General features: G+C 41.8%; 1 protein-coding gene and 1 long non-coding RNA gene across 4 annotated transcripts in view; both read left to right on the top strand.

Annotated features, from left to right (window-relative positions):
- Nucleotides 1–15000, top strand: part of LOC137185234 (uncharacterized) — a 94357-nt gene that overhangs the window by 616 nt on the left and 78741 nt on the right. Inside the window, exon 2 of the long non-coding RNA XR_010928809.1 lies at nt 1–359. This exon is cut by the window's left edge and continues 286 nt beyond it. This is a non-coding gene — a long non-coding RNA (uncharacterized lncRNA). The remainder of the gene's footprint in view (nt 360–15000) is intronic.
- khk (ketohexokinase) overlaps nt 3301–15000 on the top strand; it is a 24454-nt gene continuing 12754 nt past the window's right edge. The window contains exons 1-3 of one of the 3 annotated variants that reach the window (XM_067593573.1): nt 3301–3516; nt 4378–4494; nt 8080–8214. In XM_067593573.1, coding sequence (XP_067449674.1) covers nt 3419–3516; nt 4378–4494; nt 8080–8214 — 350 coding nt within the window. In that variant the 5' untranslated portion in view covers nt 3301–3418. Of the gene's footprint in view, nt 3517–4377; nt 4495–7759; nt 7895–8079; nt 8215–15000 lie in introns of all 3 variants that reach the window. The other 2 variants (XM_067593572.1, XM_067593574.1) reach the window with 2 other exon arrangements.

The raw sequence follows: 15000 nt of genomic DNA, 5'->3' as shown, positions 1-15000 counted from the left end.
AGGGAGCAGGGCAGGGCTGACGAGGCTAACACAGGGCAGGTGTGGGGAAAACAGAGCAGGGCAGGACTAACGAGTCCAAATGCAGGGCAGGTGTGGAGGAGCACATGAACACACAAGGGAAACAGAACAAAAACCCAGAAAACAAACTCAATGCCATCTACACTAACCCATCCAAAACCAACCACAAACACAAACCCAAGCACACAACCCAACAAACCAATGACGCAGTCCTCCAAAACCCACCACCCAACCCATACAAGAAAACCCCCATGAACCGAAGGACCAAACAGAAGTGCTAAACCAGGAGACCCCAAAGAACACAACACAAGACCAAAAAACACCCAAAGTCCAGGCAAGATGTGACACCATACTGGTGAACAAGCACATAGTTTTGAACCTAGACTAAATTAAGTCAAGGGTCAAAGTGTAAATGCCCTGAAAAGGCAGTATATGTGTCAAAGATGTGTGGACACAAACTTTCCTCTGGTCATGTATTATAATGACTGAGCACTACACAACTACATAACATTACAATCAATACTATACATACATAGTATACTAGTTCTGTACATACTAGTACAGGTGTCACAAGACAGCTCTCCTAAATGTTTGCAGTATTGTGTAACAAACACTAATAAACTTTACTGGAATGCTTATATTAAACAGGATAATATATATATACATATATATTTGTGTGTGTGTGTATTCATGGATTATTGTTATGGATTATTATTACCATGGATTCATAATTCACAAACTAAAGTGTGATAACTTCGCTCATGTCTAGTACTGATAGCACAACCTCATAATGTACACTCTACAACACTACCAGTAAATATAATTTCCTGTGTCCACTATATGGTGCTAGAAAACATGCATTAAATAAACATCATGTCGCTGTATATCAACTGTAGAGCACACCTTGAAAATGATGACTGACTTGCTCACAGCTGTGTCATCAAAACTGTGCACTTTTAACACTTTTAACCCACATGATCTGGTCAAAGTTTGATTGAAATGTGAACTGTCACTGGGCTCTACAGCGTGAGTATTTCACTTGCATTTGCACCTGAAAATAAATATGTGCGAAGTGGAAAAATAATTTACTCGCACACTGTGTGACTGCAAATTACAACCATAAGACTTTATGAAATGCTAGAGGGATTTAAAGTTGAAATGACTAATAAGGCTAACGGAGCGTTAGCTGCAGCATGACCGGAAGGAAGCATAACCAGTTAGCCTCCGCTCGGCTCTCAGCTAGCCCCGGCTCTCTGTTTGGATCCAACCGGACCACCGAGCCCGGTTTGTTATTCAGGTTAAAGTGGGAAGAACCAGCGGGTCTGTCAGTCAGTTAAGTGAAATGAAGCCTGCGGAAGAAACACCGGGACCATCATGGTGAAACAGTCCGTGGAGGAGTTGCTGTGTTCGGCTGCACAGATAGGAAATCCGTCGGCTGACAGGATGTACCACTCTAACCCAACAGCGGTTGGCAACCAGCATATTAAGTACATTATAGTCACCCTACGCTTCATACTGTGGACCAAAAGTTAAATCCTACACATTAATTCTGTCTGTATAATAAACTCAAAAAGACAAAAACACTGCTGCTCCACCCACTTGGCAGGTTCATTAAAGTCATAATGCTGAGCCCAAAGACTCTTCCTGAGTTCTTCCCCCATATATTATCTTTCTTGACCATTAGTGCAATATATGATTGCAGGTATAATAGTGTCCTATATGTGCTTTATCACCATAACCAATCAGCAAAAATGAGTCAAAAACTAATCATGTTAAATAAATGTGATCTCAATATTGAGGAAAAATAATCGTGATTATGATTTTTGCCCTAAAGACAACATAATGATTTATACACACACACACACAAACAGTTTAAATATGTATGTAATGTTTGTTTTCTTTAATAAACTGTTACTTGAACACTTTCCATTGTGCTCCTGAATTTCTTTGATGCTCCAAAATTTTTCATTTGTGAACACATGTACTCCTTCAGAAAACATTAAGCATTGAACGCTGCTGTCAGGTGTGTAGAGACAATAAGTAACTGATACTCATATATGTGAATGGAGAGTGTGAGTGAACCGCTAGGTGCTCGGGTCCTAATAAATGAAAAACTGCAGTACAGAGCTACAAATTTTAGTTTTGATTTTATTTTTCTGCAGCACTTTATCACTAAACTGTCACTCTCACTCCATTTTTCCTTCCCCTCATAGGTCATCCCCACTACTGAATTATACATATAAGACCTATAATTATTGTAAAATAAATGATAATAACACCAAACTTCATACAAAGTTTGTATATAATCTGTTGTAAGTATATAGGCCTTTCTGCTGTATCCTATAAAAGAAAGAAGAGAGAAAGAAAGAAACAGAACAGATGCAAGAGGGTCTTCGGGCCCTAATGAAGTTCTGTTGAGTTTTGTGCATCCATATCTTTGTGGTTTAATATCATGCTATAAAGGTGTGTGCTAGTGCATTGCTTTGGTGAACTGTGTTTATATTGTTTGCATAAACACTTACCTGTTATATCTTCTGTCTCCTACTTGGTGTTTGGCCAAAAGAGTCCCCCAGGCTACAAACACCAACATAAACGTTCCAGGAGGGACAGAGTGATAGGATGGGACAGTGAGGGGTTTGGTAGTTTAGTGTACATATATGTTTATTGTAATTATGTTTGTGTGTTTATTCAGGGGTAAATAGCAGTAAGTAGGTCATTGTAAATATTATGTGTTAAATTACATTCTATATATATTATCTATGGTAATTAGCCATGTGATAATACTTTTGAGGACACCTGTCACTGGAAGCATCCAATCTAGTGGACCAGTGATACAGTATAGAAGGCATCAGTTTCCATTAGTCTGTGTTGCTGATCAGGTCCCCTTATCTGCAATGCTGCCATGCATGAGCTGCTATAGTTGTTTTTTGTTGGTTGGTGAATAAGCACCTTTTGGTTTTGTATACCTTACCATCGTCTTGGCATCTCTTTTTACTGCATCATGCAGCCAAATGGTCATTCTACCAGTCAGTAATCTACAGTCTGCCTGTAGTCTCCTGTCAGTATCAGCAGGAACTGTTTTTCATGTCAGTGCAGGATGTCAGTGTGACAGACTTTTAACAGTAAATCAGGAGTGTGAAACTAATTACAAAATATTTCCTCCTCCTCTTCAGCGCCCCTCCAGCTGGTGGCGCCCTAGGCCTAAGAAAAGCCAGCTACTGTCCATATAGGCCATTAAAAAGGCTTTTATTTTATACTGACACTGACAGGAAGTGGTGTCTTATTGTTGTAAATTAACTCTCAGCTCACAGATGAGATAACAAGACATTTGTGTTTCAAAGTCCAGAGTGCAGCCATTTGTCACAGACTGAATACAGACCATCAGTGTGTGCGGATCAACATGGAGGAACAGAGGAAGAAGATCTTGTGTGTGGGTCTTGTGTGTCTTGACATCATCAACGTGGTCGACAAATACCCAGAAGAAGACACTGACAGCAGGTTAGCACACAAGCTAATGCTAAGACCAACAGCAGGTTAGCACACAGGCTAATGCTAACACCAACAGCAGGTTAGCATACATGATAATGCTAACACCAACAGCAGGTTAGCATACATGTTAATGCTAACACCAACAGCAGGTTAGCACACAGACTAATGCTAACATCAGCTGTGGGTTAGCATACATGATAATGCTAACACCAGCTGCAGGTTAGCACACAAGCTAATGCTAACACCAACAGCAGGTTAGCATACATGATAATGCTAACACCAACAGCAGGTTAGCACACAGACTAATGCTAACACCAACTGCAGGTTAGCACACAGACTAATGCTAATACCAACTGCAGGTTAGCACACAGACTAATGCTAACACCAACTTCAGGTTAGCACACAGACTAATGCTAACACCAACTGCAGGTTAGCACACAGACTAATGCTAACACTAACAGCAGGTTAGCACACAGACTAATGCTAACACCAACTGCAGGTTAGCACACAGACTAATGCTAACACCAACTTCAGGTTAGCACACAGACTAATGCTAACACCAACTGCAGGTTAGCACACAGACTAATGCTAACACCAGTTGCAGGTTAGCACACAAGCTAATGCCATCAAACAGTGTTTGTGAAAATTGTCTCTCACTAAATGATTAATATCACTTCTATCAGATAAATCTGATCAAAATGTTATTATGTTCTATTGATTTCCACTGATTACCTATAGTTTTCATCCTGACTTTGTCACAGTTCTTGTTCTTTTCCAGAACACAGAACTGTTCTGACAACCTGACAGTTGTTTTGATGTTCACAGTTACAAACTCACAGTTTTGTCCCTGTCGTCTCTCCGTACATGCAGGTGTTTGTCGCAGCGTTGGCAGCGAGGCGGGAACGCTTCAAACTCCTGCACGGTGCTGTCGCTGCTCGGAGCGCCCTGCGCCTTCATGGGGTCGCTGACTGCTGGACCTGTGGCCAAGTGAGTACTTATCAATACATTCATCAATACATTTATCAATAACCATGTCTGTTCAGACTGACCAGGTTCAAATGTATCATGTACATTTTATTATTATTATTATCCAGTATGATCCAGTCCCAGTAAAACACGAACATAAGATGGAAACAAGCCACCAATATCAGTGATTGATTGATTTCTAACACTTGCCTCAGTTGATCAATTAGTCACTAAACACTATAAATGTAAATAATAAAAGTGAAATAATTTAAAATGAAAGAGTCACATTAAAAGCAAACATCGTTATATTGTGTCTCTTCTCATGATGTCAGAGATTATAATCAATATATTTCATGAAGTCCTGTTGAATCCACTGACACACACCGGCCGATCGGATCTGATGATACAGTATTGATTATAGATTGATCACACACCGGCCGATCGGATCTGTATTGATTATAGATTGATCACACACTGGCCGATCGGATCTGATGATACAGTATTGATTATAGATTGATCACAACCAGGTGTTCTAGTGATTTCATAATTTTGCAGTGATGCTGTTTCCATGGTAACCTGCTGCTTTTTACACATATATTAGTTCAGCTAACCAATCAGGGAACAGCGTTGCAGTGAAGGGGTGTGGCCTTTCCATGATAGACTTCCTGATCCGAACCCGAACCCGAACCCGAACCCGCAGTCGGTCTGAATCCACCAGACACGCTGAACCCGAATCCGACACACGGAAACCCGAACCGAACCCGACACGCATAAATTAACTTTCATAAAAGAGAGACCTGATCCAAGAGGAACCCAAGCAGAGCGAGACCCGACCCGAACAGACCAGAACAGACCCGAACAGACCCGACCCGACCCGACCCGACCCGAACAGACCAGAACAGACCCAAACAGACCCGAACAGACCCGACCCGAACAGACCCGAACAGACCAGAACAGACCCGAATAGACCCGACCAGACCAGAACAGACCCGAACAGACCCGAACAGACCAGAACAGACCAGAACAGACCCGAACAGACCCGAACAGACCCGACCAGACCAGAACAGACCCGAACAGACCCGACCAGACCAGAACAGACCAGAACAGACCCGAACAGACCAGAACAGACCCGAACAGACCCGAACAGACCAGAACAGACCCGAATAGACCAGAACAGACCAGAACAGACCAGAACAGACCCGAACAGACCAGAACAGACCCGAACAGATCATAACAGACCATAACAGACCCGAATAGACCCGAACAGACCAGAACAGACCAGAACAGACCCGAACAGACCAGAACAGACCAGAACAGACCCGAACAGACCAGAACAGACCCGAATAGACCCGAACAGACCAGAATAGACCCAAACAGACCCGAACAGACCAGAACAGACCCAAACAGACCCGAACAGACCAGAACAGACCCGAACAGACCAGAACAGACCTGAACAGACCAGAACAGACCTGACCACACAGAGAACACAAACAGCCTGATGAGCTATCAAATTATACATTAAATCAATTAATTAACAATTAGCCATGGTGGGAAAGAGCAGCTGCATAACAACAACAACAACAACAACAACTACAACAACGCCCCAAGAACAAATGTAAAGTGACAGAAACAAAAATAATTTGTTTATATGCTTCAAATACAAATTTATAATGTATAATAACTGACTATAACTATAAGTTATTATATATATATATCTGTTATATATATATATAATAACTGACTATAACTATAAGTTATTATATATATATATATATCTGTTATATATATATATATATATATATACACACATATATATACTGTATATAATGTATATTCCACTTCCTGCACTAACAATAAAACCTTGTGTAGCAAACTGGGCGATAGACAAACATAAATGTTCTAACTTATTTATTCTTAATTTTATTTAATACAATTTAATAATAAATGTGAATAAAACAGTCTTTCATGTAGATGACTGATTTTCCTAAAATAAGATCAACTTCTGATTTTATTGATCTTTAATTATTTGAAACAGAAGTAAAAGTTTTTAACTTCAGTTCAGTTTATTCATTTAACACGAACTCATAACCCCGAACTGCCCCATAACCCCTGACCCCATAACCCATAACCCCTGACCCCATAACCCCTGACCCCTGACCCCATAACCCCTAACCCCTTACCCCTGACCCCATAACCCTGACTCATGATGTTCAACATTAACTGTTTATTGATTTATTGCTGAATACACACATAATCCTTCATCATCATCTCCTTCATCATCCTCTCTTTCATCATCATCATCCTCTCCTTCTTCATCTTCATCCTCTCCTTCTTCATCTTTATCCTCTCCATCATCATCCTCTCCTTCTTCATCTTCATCCTCTCCTTCATCATCATCATCCTCTCCTTCTTCATCTTCATCCTCTCCTTCATCATCATCATCCTCTCCTTCTTCATCTTCATCCTCTCCTTCATCTTCATCCTCTCCTTCATCATCATCATCCTCTCCTTCTTCATCTTCATCCTCTCCTTCATCATCATCATCCTCTCCTTCTTCATCTTCATCCTCTCTTGGATCAGTTCAGAGCTCAGGTGAGGACAGTTTCCTGTCTTTAGTTTTATTTTGAAGGACAGACCAGATGTAAAACAGTCTCCTGTCATTAGTTTTATTTTGAAGGACAGACCAGATGTAAAACAGTCTCCTGTCTTTAGTTTTATTTTGAAGGACAGACCAGATGTAAAACAGTCTCCTGTCATTAGTTTTATTTTGAAGGACAGACCAGATGTAAAACAGTCTCCTGTCTTTAGTTTTATTTTGAAGGACAGACCAGATGTAAAACAGTCTCCTGTCTTTAGTTTTATTTTGAAGGACAGACCAGATGTAAAACAGTCTCCTGTCTTTAGTTTTATTTTGAAGGACAGACCAGATGTAAAACAGTCTCCTGTCTTTAGTTTTATTTTGAAGGACAGACCAGATGTAAGACAGTTTCCTGTCTTTAGTTTTATTTTGAAGGACAGACCAGATGTAAAACAGTTTCCTGTCTTTAGTTTTATTTTGAAGGACAGACCAGATGTAAAACAGTCTCCTGTCTTTAGTTTTATTTTGAAGGACAGACCGGATGTAAAAGTTTCCTGTCTTTAGTTTTATTTTGAAGGACAGACCAGATGTAAAACAGTTTCCTGTCTTTAGTTTTATTTTGAAGGACAGACCAGATGTAAAACAGTTTCCTGTCTTTAGTTTTATTTTGAAGGACAGACCAGATGTAAAACAGTTTCCTGTCTGTAGTTATATTTTGGAGGATTTTCGGAAGTTCCACATCGACGTGTCTCTGGTTACTGAGCATGCTCAGTGCATCCTTCCAGCTTCTGTGATCATCATCAACATCAGCACAGGAAGCCGCACCATCGTGCACATGAACAGGTGTGAACAGATGTGAACAGGTGAGAAGGTGTGTGTGTGTGCGTGCGTCACTAACTGTCTCTGTTTCAGGATCCTCGCCATCACAGAGATGATGGCTCCGCCCCCGACTGTTGCACGGGTTTTCTTCGTCTCTGTCTGTGGTTTTACTTTGGACAACAGATAAAACTGTTTCCTGTCTCTTTCAGTTTCATTGTGGACGACTTCTCGCGGCGTGCGGTTGATATCTCGGCGGTGGTTTGGCAGGTCAAAGGTCAAACTCCGTGTGCGTGTTGTGTGGTTTGTCCGTCCAGCGGCTCTCGAACAGTCGTTCTCTCAGACACGTAAGACGAACCGATGGCCAGGCGGGGGTCACCCAACATTCACAAAATGCCTTTTTATCAATGAGTGTTTGTTACCATGGAGACGGGTGTGATCGGTCAATCTGCAGCATCACATTTAAGGGATCAATTACCTCGATCTCTAACGGCAACACAGTTTACAATTATCAATAACAAAATTAGATACACTAATATTAGAGGTGCAACTTTATAAAAGTTATAATAAAAATATTTCACAGTAAAATTATATTAAAATGTTCAGGAGAGGACGGACGGAAGCCCAGAGGGCTCAAAACATACAGAGTCATAAAACAACATGACATCAAACAGACACTTTAAATGTGAACGAGCTGTAAAACAACCAGTCACACTAAACTCTATTTAAATAAAAGATATTTTTTAAAATGTGTTTTAAATGTTATTAAAGAAAACGACGACTTCACAGTTGTATTCAGTGAATTCCAGAGATGAAGACCTAACCCTAACCCTGACCCTGACCCTAACCCTGACCCTGACCCTAACCCTGAACCTAACCCTGACCCTGACCCCTAACCCGAACCCCTAACCCCTAACCCCTGACCCTGACCCTAACCCTGAACCTAACCCCTGACCCTGACCCTAACCCTAACCCTAACCCCTAACCCTAACCCCTAACCCTGAACCTAACCCTGACCCTGACCCTAACCCTGAACATAACCCTGACCCTGACCCTAACCCTGAACATAACCCTGACCCTGACCCTAACCCTGAACCTAACCCTGAACCTAACCCTGACCCCTAACCCTGAACCTAACCCTGACCCTGACCCTAACCCTGAACCTAACCCTGACCCTGACCCCTAACCCTGACCCCTAACCCCTAACCCTGACCCTGACCCCTAACCCTGACCCTGACCCCTAACCCTGAACCTAACCCTGACCCTGACCCTAACCCTGAACCTAACCCTGACCCTGACCCCTGACCCCTAAACCTGACCCCTAACCCCTAACCCTGACCCTGACCCCTAACCCTGAACCTAACCCTGACCCCTAACCCTGACCCTGACCCTGAACCTAACCCTGACCCTGACCCTAACCCTGAACCTAACCCTGACCCTGACCCTAACCCTAACCCTAACCCCTAACCCCTAACCCTGACCCTAACCCTGAACCTAACCCCTGACCCTGACCCTAACCCTAACCCTAACCCCTAACCCCTAACCCCTGACCCTGACCCTAACCCTGAACCTAACCCCTGACCCTGACCCTAACCCTAACCCCTAACCCTAACCCCTAACCCTGAACCTAACCCTGACCCTGACCCTAACCCTGAACATAACCCTGACCCTGACCCTAACCCTGAACATAACCCTGACCCTGACCCTAACCCTGAACCTAACCCTGAACCTAACCCTGAACCTAACCCTGACCCTGACCCCTAACCCGAACCCCTAACCCCTAACCCCTGACCCTGACCCTAACCCTGAACCTAACCCCTGACCCTGACCCTAACCCTAACCCCTAACCCTAACCCCTAACCCTGAACCTAACCCTGACCCTGACCCTAACCCTGAACATAACCCTGACCCTGACCCTAACCCTGAACCTAACCCTGACCCCTAACCCTGACCCTGACCCTAACCCTGAACCTAACCCTGACCCTGACCCCTAACCCTGACCCCTAACCCCTAACCCTGACCCTGACCCCTAACCCTGACCCTTACCCCTAACCCTGAACCTAACCCTGACCCTGACCCTAACCCTGAACCTAACCCTGACCCTGACCCCTGACCCCTAAACCTGACCCCTAACCCCTAACCCTGACCCTGACCCCTAACCCCTAACCCTGACCCTGACCCCTAACCCTGAACCTAACCCTGACCCCTAACCCTGACCCCTAACCCTGACCCTGACCCTGAACCTAACCCTGACCCTGACCCTAACCCTGAACCTAACCCTGACCCTGACCCCTGACCCCTAACCCTGACCCCTAACCCCTAACCCTGACCCTGATCCCTAACCCCTAACCCCTAACCCTGACCCTAACCCTGAACCTAACCCTGACCCTGACCCCTAACCCTGAACCTAACCCTGACCCTGACCCCTGACCCCTAACCCTGACCCCTAACCCCTAACCCTGACCCCTAACCCTGAACCTAACCCTGACCCCAACCCTGACCCCTAACCCTGACCCTGACCCTAACCCTGAACCTAACCCTGACCCTGACCCCTAACCCCTAACCCTGACCCCTAACCCTGAACCTAACCCTGACCCTGACCCTAACCCTGAAACCTAACCCTAACCCCTAACCCTGACCCCTAACCCTGACCCCTAACCCTAACCCTGACCTCCAAATCTGATCAAACACGGACGACAATCAGGTCACTGAAACATATCTGGAAGGTTTATATCTGTGATATATGAACATAAACATAAACATAAACATACAGAGGAGTATTTACAGAATAAACAAAGGTGCAGATGGCTCTCGGCTAGTAGAGTTGCAGCCTGAATAATATCACAATAATTGATATATGATCAATCTATAATACAGAGTTAAATAAGAAGAACAAACTTTCCTCAATATAAAATAATCATTTTCATTGATCTTTTACAAACATGATCAATAAGTTCTTTCTAAGTTAGTCTTTCATCTACAGTAACTCACAAGAGTTTAGTAAACGGGAAACATTTCTGAATCATTGATGAATATTTTAGCGTCATCTTTTAGATATTTTTTGTTTTTATTGCAAAATATCATTAAATTAGATTTTTCTACATCGAGAGTTTGTTCATCTGAAACCGTTTAGAGATGAAGGACATCCCATCGTCTGCAAGCTGGATTAGATCTTTAAAATCATCATGAGATCAGTATCATCAGCATCATTAATATAAATCAAGAACAGAAGTGGACTCGGGACAGAACCTTGTGGACCAGGGACAGAACCTTGTGGACCAGGGACAGAACCTTGAGGACCAGGGACAGAACCTTGTGGACCAGGGACAGAACCTTGTAGACCAGGGACAGAACCTTGTGGACCAGGGACAGAGCCTTGAGGACCAGGGACAGAACCTTGTGGACCAGGGACAGAACCTTGTAGACCAGGGACAGAACCTTGAGGGACTCCACAAAGTGATTTAATCTATCTGAGATGCAGCCGTTCTCCATCGTTTAAATAACTGACTGCAACATCCTGTAATCCATGTCTGTTAAACTTGTTAATAAGAATATTGTGTTTAACTGTGTCAAACGCTTCGGAGAAGATAATAGAAGAAATCTTGTTGACCAGCTGTAACAGCGACATGTTGATGTTTGAACAGGATGATCTTTGAGAGTCTTGTATAAACGAGGTAATATAGAGATTGGACGATCATTAGTGAAAGTATCATGATCACCTGATTTATAAAGAGGTATAACTTTATCAACTATGAGATCATAACCCTGTTCATAGGAGAAGATATGGGTAAGAGGATCAATAACTGAATTAATAATTTATTTGATCAAGTTATGTCTGATTCCATCGAGTCGCTCAGCAGAATCCTTTAACTTCATAATACTGTTTATTTCTTTAACAGATAAATTTACCTGTAATTATATCAGAGTCTAAATCCTACATTTATAAAACCTTTATTGAACCATCAGCCGTCTCCTGCGGTTCAGAGGAATCCCATCATTCCCAACATCTCAGACGCTCCAACTGGAGCTTTTTCTCTATTTAACTGATTGATAAGTTTCCATGATGACTTTTCTTAATTACTGAGTCAAATTATTTATGAACTTCTCATAAGTTTCCAGATTTAGCGGAGTGGGATTCATAACGAATTTCTTCTATAATTTGTTCTTTATAATAGAGAATCTGTTTAATTCATCAGTCAACAAGGTTTCACATTTATGGAGTAATTTGTTTTTGTCCTTTTAATCACATTTGTTTAAAAGTAGCTGAGAATGTTTGATTCAACATCTTGTTGATATTAATCAATAATTATTCATCCCAATGTCATTTATCAATGACTCCGTATTCTTTCTGGAAAACTGACGATGTTTTATGATCTCTGATGGAGTATTTTATGAATCCTGGTTTGATGATCAGAAATATCAGTCATCAATAATCCTGCACTAATACTGTTATCTAAGTAGTTAATTAATATGTTGTCAATAAGTGCAGAGCTCACTCTGAGGAGATAGGGTTAGGGTAACCCTAGTCCAGGAAGACAGGTTTAGAGGATGGAAGATCCCGTAAACCTGGACTGTCAGTCCATCAATCATCCACACATTAAGAACTCTTCACCATATGTTATTTGGAAATTTGATTAAAAACTGTTTATATGGTTTAAAAATATATTTAAATAGGTTCAGAAATAAAAATAATAATAATATAAATGGCTTGTATCGTATCACGGATCGTATCTCAGATTTGAGTCAACAATCATCATTTTTCTCGGATCAGCCAAGTTGTTAAATTAAACTGCAACATGAGCCCTGATACCCTCCTTTTTAAACATGGTAGTGAATGAAACAACAGTCTGTGTCCACATCATCAAAACCAGATAACTTATAAACATGAACACACATTTTGTCCTGCAGCCATCAAATGCTAACGCCAGTTAGCAGCTAGATGCTAATTAGCTGCAGCACATTCAACATCATGTAAACATACCTGCAGATGTCACAACGGACCCGTTAGATGCCGGTTTGGTCGTTGCTCTTCAAAATCCCAGTTAGCCAACCGCTGTCTGTCCAGGACTTGTACTCACAGCAGTTTGTTTACTTTGTCTAAAATGAGACATTAAATTTTGTGGTTAATTTGCGCATCACATGCGTGCCGAACCGCGGGGGGCGACCCGCACGGATCATGGATCAACTACGTTCCGTTACACTAATAACTAATATAAACTGTGCATATACATATAATAATATAATGATCAACAGGCTTGTGCACAATGCAGCCGGATCAGTGATAACCTCAGGAGATCCAGGCAGCCACAGCTGCTCACCTCAGGCTGAGGGACCTGAAACACCTGCTGTCACATCATCAAGCAGGTGATCGGCTCAGCTGTTGGGTCAACAACATTTTATTTTCATTTTTTTGGTTTCAGCAGTCTGATCCTGAACTAATTCAGATGTGTTGATGAACTTTTATCAGCCAAACAGACAGAAAACATTCAATAACCAAATATTACAAATAGCTACAATATGAACATGATGTAATTATTTAACTCTTGTTATGAACTCAGACAACATGTGTGACATGAAGCTTCTGGTCTGTTTAGATGTGAAGCTCTGACATAATGTCCATTTCTGCTCCTCTCCTAGCTTTGATTTATGTTTTACTTTATTTATTTGTGCATTACAAAATATATTTTTTATACAATATTTAAAAATGCAATTTGTACACAAAGACATTCACATATAGATAACAAACTTTTACCTCCATATAGCCTACATGAATTTAAAGTAAATAAATATTTGTACAGGAGATAATTATAATAACTATAATTTAGTTTTATTTGAATCTGCTTATTTCTGGAATAAAATGTTAATAAGTTTGTTTAGACTGACAGCAGCTGATTATGGTCCGATTGCTGCAGCAGTGGAATTTCTCTGTAAAATACTTTAACAGTTTAATGTTGATGATACATATCATAGATTAAATGTTGTTTTGATGATCCCAAGGTACCAGGTCATTTTAATAGGCTGTGTACTATCATACACAACACAATTAAAACAACAGATAGTGATTGAGTAGCTACACTTGAGTCAGTCATGTGATGTAGCTCCACCCGTCTGGTGCTGCACGTACATAAACAAACACTCTGAGGCACTTTGTGAATGCTGATCCTGGTCTAATAACAGCTGGTCACATGGCCCACTGCAGAGCGAGTCATCAGGTCACTGTGGGGTCACAGGGCTCACAAGCATAAAGACTTGAAGCAGATGGAAACTGTTAGCCTAGCTTAGCATAAAGACTTGAAGTGGGTGGAAACTGTTAGCCTAGCTTAGCATAAAGACTTGAAGCGGGTGGAAACTGTTAGCCTAGCTTAGCATAAAGACTTGAAGCGGGTGGAAACTGTTAGCCTAGCTTAGCATAAAGACTTGAAGCGGGTGGAAACTGTTAGCCTAGCTTAGCATAAAGACTTGAAGCGGGTGGAAACTGTTAGCCTAGCTTAGCATAAAGACTTGAAGCAGGTGGAAACTGTTAGCCTAGCTTAGCATAAAGACTTGAAGTGGGTGGAAACTGTTAGCCTAGCTTACCAGTTAGCAGTATCTGTTTGAACGTTTCTTGTTGAACCGTCAGCAGGAGAAACAGGATGTGAACTATGAGTCAGGCAGTAAAACTTTGGACTGTTCCTTTACAGTTTAGCAGATCTCAGTTTGTCAGCTTTGCTTCATCTCAAACTCGTCGCTTCATGTAGCGTTAGAGGTTGGGTTAACCCTAACTCTGCGGTGAGTTAGGGTTAAGGTCAAATAAAGTCAATTTTAGTCATTTTCAGTTAGTGCCAAATCCCAACAGAAGTTATCTGAGGACTCTTTTCACATAGAGCAGGTCTAGACCAAACTCCCCTTTAATGGGAAGAAACCTCCAGCAGAACCGGACTCTAGGTGGCGCCATCCGCCTTGACTGGTTGGGTTGAGAGAGAAAGAAGGAGGGAGGGGGGAGACAAAGAGAAGTATAATAACAATAACAATAACAATAACAACAACAATAATAATAATAAAAATATAACTAATAATAATGGTGGTAGCGGTCACCTACAAGACAAGAAAGCACAAAAACTCTGTGGAAAAAGCAAAGTTAGTGACATGCATTG

This window comes from Thunnus thynnus, chromosome 6, assembly GCF_963924715.1.
Source record: "Thunnus thynnus chromosome 6, fThuThy2.1, whole genome shotgun sequence".
Taxonomy (NCBI): domain Eukaryota; kingdom Metazoa; phylum Chordata; class Actinopteri; order Scombriformes; family Scombridae; genus Thunnus; species Thunnus thynnus.
This window is presented reverse-complemented; position numbering and strand designations above follow the sequence as displayed.